At 42.2% G+C, this 13,199-nt stretch overlaps 1 protein-coding gene across 6 annotated transcripts in view; it reads left to right on the top strand.

Annotated features, from left to right (window-relative positions):
- Window positions 1-13,199, top strand: part of scara5 (scavenger receptor class A, member 5 (putative)) — a 43,273-nt gene that overhangs the window by 23,915 nt on the left and 6,159 nt on the right. For all 6 annotated transcript variants that reach the window (XM_028953127.1, XM_028953128.1, XM_028953126.1 and 3 more), the window contains 4 exons: window positions 1,470-2,144; window positions 5,217-5,297; window positions 6,177-6,284; window positions 9,435-9,497. In XM_028953127.1, the coding sequence (XP_028808960.1) occupies window positions 1,470-2,144; window positions 5,217-5,297; window positions 6,177-6,284; window positions 9,435-9,497 (927 nt within the window). The remainder of the gene's footprint in view (window positions 1-1,469; window positions 2,145-5,216; window positions 5,298-6,176; window positions 6,285-9,434; window positions 9,498-13,199) is intronic.

The raw sequence follows: 13,199 nt of genomic DNA, 5'->3' as shown, positions 1-13,199 counted from the left end.
CGTAGCAGCTCGCCTGCAGCACCCCCCCCCCCCCCCCCCCTTCCCCCTCGCCTCCTTGTAAGAGTGATTGGGCAGTAAATGAGAGCAGACCTTTACCGCCACAGCATTTTGTCCATGTCCAGTAATCCAGAGATCTCTCTCTCTCTCACTCTGTACCTAATTTATTCTTCTGGGAACACATCCATCTGCTCTGCGCGCTGCAGTTTTTGGCAGAGGCCCCTGCCAGTCTTCAAACTCGCCTTGGAGGAAAAACTTTGTGGCCTTTGGTCCTTGATTCATATCAGTTAGTCCCAGCTACGGACTGGTTACAAATGAAAGGAGAAGCCAGGACAAGTCATGCAACTCATTTGTAAGGGTTTTTTTGTAAGGGTCTGCTTCTCGACTTAGAGGGAGGGGTCATTGCAAAACAATATAAAAGTGATCATGAAGGTATATTCCAGTACGATGATGGATCAGCATCATTGTTTGAGTGAGTGTCAAGTAATGGAAAAAAAGGACTCAGAATAGTAGGACGTGGGAGGGAAGATGCTATCTTTGTGAATGAAGCATCATCTAGGTTTGTCCTCAACGTTTCTACAAAGCTTGACAAGGATTCAAAATCATTTCACTTTGGTCTAAGGCATGTCAGCACCAGACGACCCGCCTGTATCAAGGCTACATAAAACAGTCATTGCACAATACAAAACGGGGCACTATTTTCAAAATGGTAAGTGCAGTGACACGCAATAAGCATGGTAATTATTCACTAATTATTAATGTAAGAACAAATTCATTCTTATGATTTACATAAATACATGAAACAAGAAAGAACAGACTGGCATAATATGTATAATTGGGATAATATGTATAATAATATGTATAATATTATATCAATTATGTATAATAATTGATATAATATGTATAATAAGCTCAGGCTTTGGTGCTTAGTGCTGCGTTTAGCGCCAGTTTAAATATATAACCCTAGATTACAAATGTAAGATGAAATATTACATTTGCGATATATAGTTTGCTTTCACCATATTCTTCTTAATTATTTTTGAAATACTTCCAATCATTTCTGTCAACATTTCTCGACATTTGTTGCACAAGAGCCAATTGTTTAATTTCAAAAACATCTTGGGCATATTTTATTCTGTTACCAAGCAACTTCACTTAAACAGAATAAAAATACCCAGTCATTAGTCTTGCACAAGCTAAAAAGGGCTTCACAGTCGCTCATAAAAACTCAATTCCAGTATATCATTTGCTGTGTAACTGTGATAGAACATATGAGCCACTGTTCCATGTTTTCAGGCCCAATCACATTTTGTTTATATTATTTCAGATGGTCACTAAAAGTTTTATGGGTCAAATCAAAAAGTACAAGCTGTACAACCACCGAGATGGCTTACGTTAGCTGTGGTCTCACAAGATGACTGTGTGTGTTGTAAATCACCCAGAAGAGGTAACCTGTGATCTTCTGTCTACAGTCTCTAGAACACAGGTATCCTCCGAGAAACAAGATGTGCTGGTGGAGAACATGACCCGGCTGGGTGAGCGCTCCCGTGACCTCCAGGAGTCCTTGGGTCATATCTCACCACAGAATGACATCCTGGAGAACATCTGGAAGCTAGAGAGCCTGTTCCAAAACCACTCTGAGGCCCTGCGCCAGCTGAGCCTGGTCCTCCGGAGCCTGGAGAGGGAAGTGCAAGGCCTGCAGGACCACTCTGAGGAGATGGATCACTCAGTGGTGCATCTAGGACAGAGGCTGGATGACCTGGACTCGCTGGGCCACAGGAACATTAGCAGCCTGAACGCAGAACTGGACCACACTAGCAGGGCCCTGCAGGTTCAGGATGTCCTTCTCCGGGAATCAGTACAGAAGATGGATAGGCTGAGGGACCGGGTGGAGGATGTCAGCTGGACGGTGGGTGCCGTGAACCACACCTTCAGTGGAGAGGTGATCGTCCACCGTCTGAAGATTCAGGACCTGCAGGTGCAGATCAGCAACGTGACGCATGACACCCTGACACTAAAGGTCATGCAGGTTCACATGGAGGAAGAGCTAAAGAATGAAATCGAGATCCTGAATGTCATCACCGAAGACCTCAGGCTCAAAGACTGGGAGCAGTCCATGGCTCTGAAGAATCTCACCTTCATAGAGGGTAAGCAAAATGGTGACAGGTTGTCAATATTAGTGATGATTTATTTTTATATTAAGTAACGACATATTTGAGTAATGACACTTAATATTTTTTATTAAAACGCCTATTTAGAGTCCACATATTCACTAAAAACAAGTCGGCAAACAGTGCTCTTCAATAAAACTTCCTCACAATCTACAAACTCTATTGGACATTGGTTGCCAGTGTTAGCCAACAACAGATGACCGGGTTAACCGGTGACCCATGCATGCATTTACAGAGAACGTGCTCTCGGAAATGACCAAGTGTGCAAGCTCTTCTTTGTATTATAGCTCTCATTTAGCATTCCATGCTTCAAATTAAAATGGGGTCTTTCTGTGCCATTCTAGGTCAAAATATAGGTTAATGTAGGGCGATCAGACGACCTTTTTCCCCCGCATATCATAGGCGAAAATCCCTGACATAAATCCCCCCAAAACCCCATAAAACACAAAATATTTTTTATTTGAACAATATATTCGTGTTTGTTGAACGCACAATACAAGTTGTGCTACTTAAAAACACACTGTTTGAGAGCAGCAGAGCGGTATGTATATAGTTGCCTGGTGAGTTTTTAATGCATTCAGATGTGCATTAATGCATTAAAACTGGTTATTGATCACTACACTTGTTCAACAAGCACAAGACAGGACACGTGAAGTTACAGTTCAGCTCCTTTGGTGCGAAGTCTGGCATGTTTCATTTACATTTACAGCATTTATCAGACGCCCTTATCAAGAGCGAGTCCCCCCCTGGAGACACTTAGTGTTAAGTGTCTTGCTCAGGGACACAATGGTAGTAAGTGGGATTCAAACCCGGGTCTTCTGGTTCATAGGCTACTATCACATAGACAACATATATTGTTAGCTCAAGCAGCGTGTTGATGTGTTTATATTAACACCGTGTTAAGAGAGAAAGGTATTTAGTATTATATGAGACATTTAAGAAAGTAACGTCCCCTCAGGAATTACTCCTGAAAACTTTACTGTCTAATGTCCCCCCCAACAATTTTTCGCCCCTGCCGGACATGTCCTCTGTTTGAGTCCTGGAAGTTGCGTCCAGCCGGGTTTTTGAGCTGCTTAAACATTTGTCATGTCCTGGACATCCTGCACATTTATTCACTAGTGTATTGGTTTCTCACCCGCTAGAATTGCTAGAACCTAGCCGCTCACCCTTAACACTAGAACTCCCAGAGAGGGGCCATTTGGCCTGGTTGTTTTTACCTAATACCCTTAATAATGTGTGAACGGTTGCCTTTGATCTGCAAATGCAGCAATTTGCAGGCCATCAGTTCATAGACAAGACATGTCCATCTTGCGGACTTGCTCAACTGTATGTCTTATAGTGTGAAGGATGTCCCAACTCATCAAAAACAAGAAGCCCTGCAAGCAATTTTTGACAGTTCTTCAGACTTCTTCTGTTGGCTCTCCATCACATGGCTGGTGAGGGAGCGGCCTCCCTACTTCTTCTTCAACCCACACTGTGCCATCTTTTGCCGTCTCATGCTTGGAGTCTTTCCGTGTGGGCTGTGTCTCCTGCTGACCTTTCTTGTTCGGAGGAGTTCTACTCTCTAACCCAGAACACATCTCATCACCTGAAGACATGTCAGAGTCCGAACAAGTGAATGGATGCTTCCCCGCCACCCCAGTCACCGGAGTCCATGTTTTGCAGCAGAGCCAAAGCCTCGGCAGCAGTGTAATCTCTTGGCAGCTTTGCGGCTTGTTTGTACCCGTAACCATACCACAGCCATGCATACCGAAGTACTTTAGCACTCGATTTACCGAGTTTTTATTTTCCACTTTTCCACAAGCTCAAATCTGGTTTATATGTCAAATCTGTGGCCTGAGACAAAACTGATGTACTAAAGACGGAAAAAATAAATAAATCGTTGAGTCTAAAGCCTGCAAAGCTTTGCTTTCAGGAGCATTTAAATCAAGCCATTCAACCAAGTTAGCAGAGAAGCTAAGATAATAAATGTACAAAATTCCGTATCTGAGTTGGAGGCTGCGCAGTCATTTCTTCCACCACTCATCACATTCGTGTGTCATTAAGTCCTCAAGCAGCCAAGAAACTGCATCGTAACCAGCATCACTGGCACCGGCCCTTTCCATGCTTCAGCATTTTCTTTCCTCATTTGCTCGCGTTTCACACCAGTGCGACACTTTGGCATTTTGTTTAAATTAAGTCATGCAAACTGTAACTGTCGAAGGCTCTGTTATGAATGCATTGAAAGTGTCACATCTCATATAATAAGATGTGACGTTTGACCGTGAAAAAGTGTTTATTCACGGAGCTGCTTGATTAATAGTAACCAGAGGGATGGTTTCCGTGTAAAGCAGGCGGTGGTCGGTGGCCAACCTTTTAACCAACGTCCTTGTTGCAGAATTTATAGTTTGACTTCCATCGTCTGTTCAGGATCCTTCACTGCTTGCGTCACAACCAAACTGTGAGGACAATACCCTGTCCTCACAAACAAAAGGTCATTTGGGGGGAAAAAGACAAGGACTCTGATCTCTAGCCAACTGCATCAGAGCTTACAGATCTTATGTGGTGGATGAAGTAATAAGAATAGCCTGTAAAATCTTTACAATAGTTTTATTTTAGGTCAGTTGCAATTAATAAATAATGTGGTGAGCAGGGAACAAGCTCCAAAGAACCTAATTTCCTTTCTCGGTTTCTGGGTCCCTGAAAGATTGTCTGACATGGAGTGATAGCACATCCAATCCTGTAACATGTAAACAATAAAAAACAGTATCTGGCTTTTACAAGTGACCTTATACTCTATATTGGCTCGTAATTGTTTTTATACCCAGTCTGTGTATTGTCATGTATAATTACTGCTTTAGTAAATAATAGTTACATGTAGTTACAAATAATAAAGAATAACTGTCTTGTTTTTTTATTTTTTTTATTTATCACAAAACATACTTTGTTTTGTACAATAAACCAAAGATACAGGCACTGTGGAGTCTGGGCAATTTCACTTTTCATTCGGTTATCATGGGTCCACATGCCTTACCACATCCACATATATCACTTCTTATCTGTTTCCAGGGCCTCCAGGACCGAAAGGTGAAAAGGGAGATGATGGATCCCGTGGCCTCGCTGGTTATCCAGGCCTGAACGGGATGAGAGGTCAGCATTTCTCACTCCCGGTCTCATATGCTGTTCATTTGCAGGAGGCACAGCCAATGACTTGTTTTTTCGTGTGATCGAGTTCTCCCAGTCTGGGTTTATTTCATCCTGGAATGGTCTCATAGAGTCGCACCATGGATTTTATACCAGACTGTTGAAGTGCGTGGTCTGGCCTTTTTGACAGCACACACACTCCCTCTGCATGAACTCTACTCACCTAATACTCCTTTGTACCGCCACGAAGATTGACCGCTCTTGGTTACAAAACAGCCTCCCCTACCTGCCTGACATTCTAAGCCTTCATTCATTGATCATCATGACAGTACATTACTGCAGCACCATCATTCACAGATGCTTTTTAATAAAAATTTGACATTAAAGGTCTCCTATTGTGATTTTTGTTTTCTTTGTAGTCCCCTAATTCTGTATCTGATGTCTGGTTTCGAAATTCATTCGAATTACAACCACTTTTAGCCACAATGAGATTTCCCCAGGACATTTAAATACATAAACACATTTAAATTCTCACAAAGTGAAAGTTTCATAACAGGGGACCTTTAAGGCTTTCTGTCTTCAGCTGACCTGTGTCCAGGGTTGCCCTTTAAAAATAGCTATAACCCCCAAATCCTTTATTAATAAATCAAGGGGCATTCAGATGGGGTGATACTTGGGTCTAAATTGTAATAAGGCTTTAGGCTGAATATGATAATGTTTCAAAGTATATCAGCACCTCTGCACAAAATCATTGAACCGCACCTCAAAGACTCCGATGAGGTGAAGCAGTAAGGGTTTTTGATTTTCTAAATTGCTACCAGATTCCTGTCAGTTTCCCGTTCCTGTTTGAAAAATGATTGGCTTTGTGCTTGTGTCCCTTATCAGGCTTACCTGGGGAGAGAGGCATCCAGGGACCAAAAGGATTTAAAGGGGCCAGTGGCGTGGCTGGGCCCCAGGGCCTGAAAGGAGATAGAGGTCCAGAGGGACCCATGGGTACGTACGATGTTGTTGCGGACAGATATTTTGTCATCCGCTGAACTCGTAAGTGACTTCCTAATTCCTGGTGAACTTCAGAGGACCTCGATCTGCTGGTGCCTGCTGTGAAAGCAGAATGTGGGGCCAGATAAATACGAGCCAATGACACGTCCCTCCATCCTAATCTGATTTGTATTTCCTTTTCTTTGCTCACAATCTAAATGGCCTTTCCGCTCTCGGCTGGCACGTTTTCATTACAAAGTACCAGAATGAATGCTACTATTAACCCAAAAGTTACAAAATGGTCAGGGTTTACTTGACAAGATCTAAATGTTGTAGCAGCGCAACAGGATATAGTATGATTGTATATGTTATGCAACAATTTTGGAGCTGTGTGTTCCTGTCATGGTGTTTCTCCACAAACATTTGCAAATCGACTCACAACTCATGGTGTTCGGAGATACGTGTGTAATGAATGTGTCCCATTTGGACAGGTCCATGGTGTTTTTACAGTCTCCGAGTGTGTTCAACAAGCAGCTGTGGAGGATCGGTTTGGCTCAGCTCAAACAGCCGCTTCCAAGAGTCCCAAAACCCATACAGGCCAATAACAATAAGCCCAGATGGAGTCAGCTCAGCGCCGGGTCTCCGTCCTGTCAGGTTTTCTCATGGAGACCACAACACACGAAGGCAGGGGTTAAACAAACAGGAATTAAACCAACAAAGACGCCCAGGCCTCCAGTAAAGTGCATAACCGCGCCCCAGAGGTCCACAGGACAGATACTGTATTTCAGTGCCTGTAATAAACAGCTTCCCTTCGCTGGGCCAAAGCTGCGCGGCGCTCTCTAAAATACGATGTGGCGGTATTACAGCGGGGATGTGGTCTGTCCCCGGCACTTTGTGGTTCTGTTTGGGTGCCACCGTCCTTGGATGGTCAATAAATAGGGCAAATTACAGCGAGCACAGCATAACGTGTGCAAGTAAATTAGTCTCTTTGTGCCATTATTAAAATGGGTAGGAACACAACATTCCTTTTTTTGTTTGTTAGTCTTTGGTCTCAGAAATGGGAAGTTGGGAGAGGGAATACTTTCAGAGGAAGCAGAGGCTCCACTGCCACATGTGAGGTCATGGATTCTGGGGGATTTTATGACGCTTTTATGATGTTGTAACCCAATAACTTACTTAGTGAAGTTTATCTGGAAACATTCAAATAATTAAATTCAAAAACACGTTTCGTAAATGTCGTCCAGCCACATACTGTGTTATGGCTTGCAAAATATATATACAGTAACCATAGTGAGATAGGTTACATTATATACTGATTGCATCATTTTCCACAGTCCGCCCTGCACTGTAAAAAGAATTGCTATGCGACTTGGAAGGCTTGTGGGTGCTTTTATTGGTCCAGTTGTTGTTAGTTAAACGGTCCGTGTCAAATTAAGTCTGTTTAGAAAGGAGTTTTGGACAGGCTAAAGTGGATGTGATACCAGCGTCCTGATAAACACTGTAACTGTGAGTCTACGGTTTATGGGATTTTTTCAAGAAATGCATATAAGCAGTAAATTGAAGTTGTTCTCTGGCCTGGTTCCACTGCAAACCCAATCAACCACATCACATAGACCAGCTCCATCTGGTGAAAAAACTGAAACGTAATTGGCTTTTGTTCGTAAGACACGTTTCAAAGCTAAAAAACAAAATATAACATGCTCAGAGGACTACCCACCCCTTTTGTATGAATGTTTGTATGAATGAATGTTATTATTTATGACACCCAGTTTTTATTATGTTTATGTTAAACTAAGCTTAAATTGGAAAGCGCTCACAGGGATGATTGACAACTGTCGTGCACCCTCTGTCCCTTATTCTGGACGATGTATCACCCAACCCTGAACTCTCAAACTTAACAACACAATGTGCTGTCTCCCACCTTCCCAATATGTTTCCTTCGGTATTCCTTGCTTTAACGTGACATCACAAGTGATGTACAGTACAGGCCAAAAGTTTGGACACACCTTCTCATTCAATGTGTTTTCTTTGTTTTCATTACCATTTTCATTGGTAGATTCTCACTGAAGGCATCAAAACTATGAATTATGTACTTCACAAAAAGTGGAGACCTGGCCTCCACAGTCACCGGACCTGAACCCAATCGAGATGGTTTGGGGTGAGCTGGACCGCAGAGTGAAGGTAAAGGGGCCAACAAGTGCTAAACACCTCTGGGAACTCCTTCAAGACTTTTGGAAACCATTTCAGGTGACGACCTCTTGAAGCTCATCGAGAGAATGCCAAGAGTGTGCAAAGCAGTAATCAGAGCAAAGAAACTAGAATATAAAACATGTTTTCAGTTATTTCACCTTTTTTTGTTAAGTACATAACTCCACATGTGTTCATTCATAGTTTTGATGCCTTCAGTGAGAATCTACCAACGTAAATGGTCATGAAAATAAAGAAAACACATTGAATGAGAAGGTGTGTCCAGACATTTGACCTGTACTGTATGTGTTATTATCATCTCAGGACCGTGCCCAGTACCAATCCAAAAATGCAGATACTGTAGGTATTTGCCTTTATTTAAGAATTCGGATTGATCAGCTAGTAAATGTCTTCGGTAACGCCAGGGAAATATTGCCAATGTGTGAACGTGAGAACTATTTTAGCCCTGCAGGTTAAAATAAAGGCTGTAAAATTACAGGATCAGTTTTATTTTTCCCAGTGTGTCTTATTTTCATTAACCATATAATTTGTAGAGATTATAAAGCTCACAAATTACTTGGAGATGTAGGCAAATTACAGTTTAAACAGTCTCTCACTTTGTTCTCTCAGACTGAACTGCACTTTATATTTCCTCTAAAACCAGGGAGTAGATATCCTCCTCAGTGCTGTGGTCTGTATTCGTACACAGAACCTACATTTGGTTCAGCTTTAATCGCCGACCACCCAAGGAAAGTCGACCATGACAGCCGGGTACCGGTAGTGGCACCCCAGTGGCTCCTGGGGTGCATTGTGCCTCACAGGAAAGTACATTAAAGAGAAGCAGAGTTTGGGCGGGTCTTGTGGTCCAGGATGATGTTTTTAGATATGAAATCATGTTTTTCTAAACTGTTTATATATAAACTAATATTATATATTTCATGTTTCATGTAAAAAAAACATGTATGTATTTTTTTAAAGGTCAGAGAGGCGACAGAGGCCTGAAGGGTGATAAGGGCGATCGAGGAGGAGGAGAGAAGACAGGTAGAGAACACCATTGTTATCAGTAACATTTATTTTAAAGCAATCCTCTATGTAATAAGTGGATAAAGATGAGAAACCATCACAATTTCAGCATAACACATTAATATATAAATAGACTTTAATACATTGTTATATAATAGTTACCAATGAGATCCACCCTCACACTGTATGGTAACCTAGTGGGTAACCAGAAGACCCAGGTTCAAACCCTCCTTACTACCACTATGTCCCTGAGCAAGACACGTAACCATGAGTTGCTCCAGGAGGGACTGTCCCTGTAAATACTGATTGTATGTAAATGGGAATGATTGTCTGAGATGCATTATAAAAGTGCCTCACAAAATTATTGCTGTGTTTTACATATCCATCATTCTCACCAATGTAGTTTGGTTGACATTTTACAATACATGAAAGTGAAGTGAAAGTGAAGTAATTGTCATTGTGAAATACTGCATCACAGCACATGGTGACACAACGAAATGTGTCCTCTGTTAACCATCACCCTTGGTGAGCAGTGGGCAGGCATGGCAGGCGCTCATGGAGCAGTGTGTGGGGACGGTGCTTTGCTCAGTGGCACCTCGGCGGATCGGGATTCGAACTGGCAATCTTCTGATTATGGATCCATTTTCTTTACCCACTAGGCCACCAGAGCCCCAGGTTCAAACATCATGCACTTACAATATATCATGTAACCAAAACCCCACTGTAACCCCACCATTCACATGTATGTACAACTCTGGCGTGTGATATAGCGATTTGCTGTATTGTCAATGTTATAGCTTATGTTAGGCCTTATCAGGGCTCAAAATCTAGAAACCGAATGAGAATTGCTGGTGTCTTCCTCTTGTAAGTCGCTTTGGATAAAAGTAAAAGTAAAGTAAAGTACCTACCAATCTCAGTATCTGCAGATCACCTGAATGCAGGATGACAGCTATTCTTCATGGCTGTGTCTTTACTGTTCATCCATTTTACGTTTAAACTGTAGTATGACTGTAGTAATTTTACAGGACAGTTTAGGCCCCAGTAAAACACAAATTTAACAAACTTAGTTTTTTTTCTAAATAAGTTCAACCATGTCTGTTATTATGTGTTAAGTAATAATTCCACATGTTTACTTGTGGTTGAGTGTTCTTTGGCCATAAGGTAACAGTTTGGTTCCAGTGCCTCTGTAAATATGAAAATGGGGCCAGAGAGGTGCTCCCCAGTACAGTCTGGAACATGCTGGCAGTAAATGCAAGCATGTTTAAGCGGCATGGAGAGACTCTTCTCTTGTTTTAAGCTTGAGTTCTGATTGGACGAGATATTTGGGCGCATGCTGGCATGCCTCATAAGACGTTGGGGCAGCTGTTTTTCTGCCTAAATCCAGACCATCCTCCAGCCATGGCTCCACCTGTCCTCTGACAGGTACATTACGCCAGTAAAACTGATTTGAGAGAAAATTAAAAACCCAAACCTTGTTTTTCTCTTTCTCACTCTCTCTCTCTCTCTCTCTCTCTCTCGCTCTTTCAAAATATTGTTTTTTCTCTATGACATCATTAGGGCCCATTTTTGGCATGATGAGAACTGGAACAGCGTTCTGGTGCGGCGACAGCTCCAAACATCTGAAACACATTTCTCTCTATTAGGTAGAAAGAAAGATCAGTGACTGAGTAAGGCCCTCCGCTCATTTAAAGGGGGACTGAGGGCTTTTTTTCTTAATTTTGTTCTTATTTTCTTCTCCTTTCTTGTATGTAATCGGTTCCATAACTGCTGAGAGGCTCATGTTAATGCATGAGTGCAGGATCACCAACTTTTCCCATATGAAGTCTTTCACAAGCTTTTCAAACTGACGCTATGCACTAAACAGATAGAACAAGGCAGCAGTTTGTGCTCTACGGTGCTGTTTTTTTTCAGCCCTCAGCTGACACTCTGTACATCACAGTGTCCCAGCAACCTCCAGCTGTGAACTATGGGTAATGTGCTCAGGGTGGAGGGCCGTCACTCACACCCACCCACAGGTCGGGGCCACCTGACTTTGATAACGTCTGTAATGAAGCGCAGAACAGCATGAGAGGCTGGAATTCGCTCACCTCACCTTGCGCTTTCTGAAGTGTGAAAGCGAGGAGACCAAGATAAATGTCAGGCTTGGAGGCACGTCAGGGTCTTCAAAGGTCACAGCGCACTCTGATTCGAGTGATGAAGCATTGTACAGTAACAGCTTGTAAAGTTGTCTATAGTGTGTTTCTGTATGAAAACTGTGAAAGGCTGGATTAATAATAGTCATAAAAAGTAATAAAAAAAGTGCTTCGTTTATGATACTCATCTGACAGTAATTCATATACTGTGGATATGGAAGTAATATATGCAAATCCTATCCAGCATGTTAACCTGATTAGGCAAGACCCTGCACTATGTAACGCAGTGTGTCTCCCCAATGCTGGAACCAATCGAGATTGTATTTTGAGGCATTGACAGTGCGGTTTTCGGGAATATCTCGGGGGAAGAACAAATATCCTGCTTCAGGACTTATGAGAGAGGAGAGACGCAACATGGCCGTGGTTATGAAGGGGAGACAGAGTTTTCTGTTTTCTATTACGTTTGTCGGGACAATTAGGCGGATTCCGCTAAATGCTGTGCTGAAATTTGTTTTCTATTAGAGAGCTTAAATCACAAATGTGGAGCAGTCATGAATGATTGCAACAGTACAAAAAATAATTCATGTTCTAATAGGAAATTAGAGCAAGATATGCACAGCCAGTCACATACATTTTGGAACGGCAACTGGCTTTAAATACCCCCTTGGGACTACATGTTCAACTGTAAAATGATTACATAAATTATATTAAATTAAGATAAGGATAACTAAATCTTCCTGAGAGAGGTCTCAGTGGTCCCTTTAGGACCTTTTTTCCCCTCTAAATTGTGGCATCATCCCAACAAGAAATTAATCTCAAATTGCACTCAAAAGAATTACTCAAGCACGTTCCACCTCCCCAGACCCACCCTCACCCTTTAGGGAGTATAAAATGTCATTCGGGCTACATAAGGCATTTCCTCCTGGCCGTTTTCCCATCTAATGTCATGGAGCATACATGGCGGGGGGTTGGAAGTTTATAACAAGCCAGTTCACCCCAACAGTCCAACTCCCATTGGACTTCATCCTGATTTGGAAAGGGGTTAGGGGACCTGGGGTGGTCAGGAACTACAAATGATGACAAACATCATCCTACTGACAGTGAACCATTGGGTAAGTCTGCTGAGGCCGGGTCCCTGTAGAGTTACTGTGTCAAAATGAAATATGGTGAGATGCTTCTACTCTTCGCCCTTCGTGCCTGAGACATTTTTTGTCGGCCAGTTTTCAATAATCAATACATATATCAGTGTTGTGTCACATCCCCATTGCACATCCTTCCACAAAAGTCACTCCAAAATCTGGATCTCTTGGATTTGCAAGATCCAAAATCTTAACCTGCCACATCATTTTAAATAAGAGCTGAAAGGCCCATGGTGGTCTAAAACTAAAAGTCTATGCTGCTTTAACATTGACCGTAATCTCCCACAATCTGAGTAGTTAAATTTATGTGTTTGAACAACTGTAACTGTAACCATACGGCAACCATAGTGGTAACAACTGACACTCCTTTTCAACATTTTCTTGAAATCTTTTGTAGAGTTCTGTTGTCGGGTTCTAAAGTGGATTGATTGCTTTAATCTGCTAGTAGC

The sequence above is a fragment of the Denticeps clupeoides genome, chromosome 14 (assembly GCF_900700375.1).
Source record: "Denticeps clupeoides chromosome 14, fDenClu1.1, whole genome shotgun sequence".
Taxonomy (NCBI): Eukaryota; Metazoa; Chordata; class Actinopteri; order Clupeiformes; family Denticipitidae; genus Denticeps; species Denticeps clupeoides.
The sequence above is the reverse complement of the archived record's forward strand: the minus strand, read 5'-3'. Positions and strand labels throughout refer to the sequence as shown.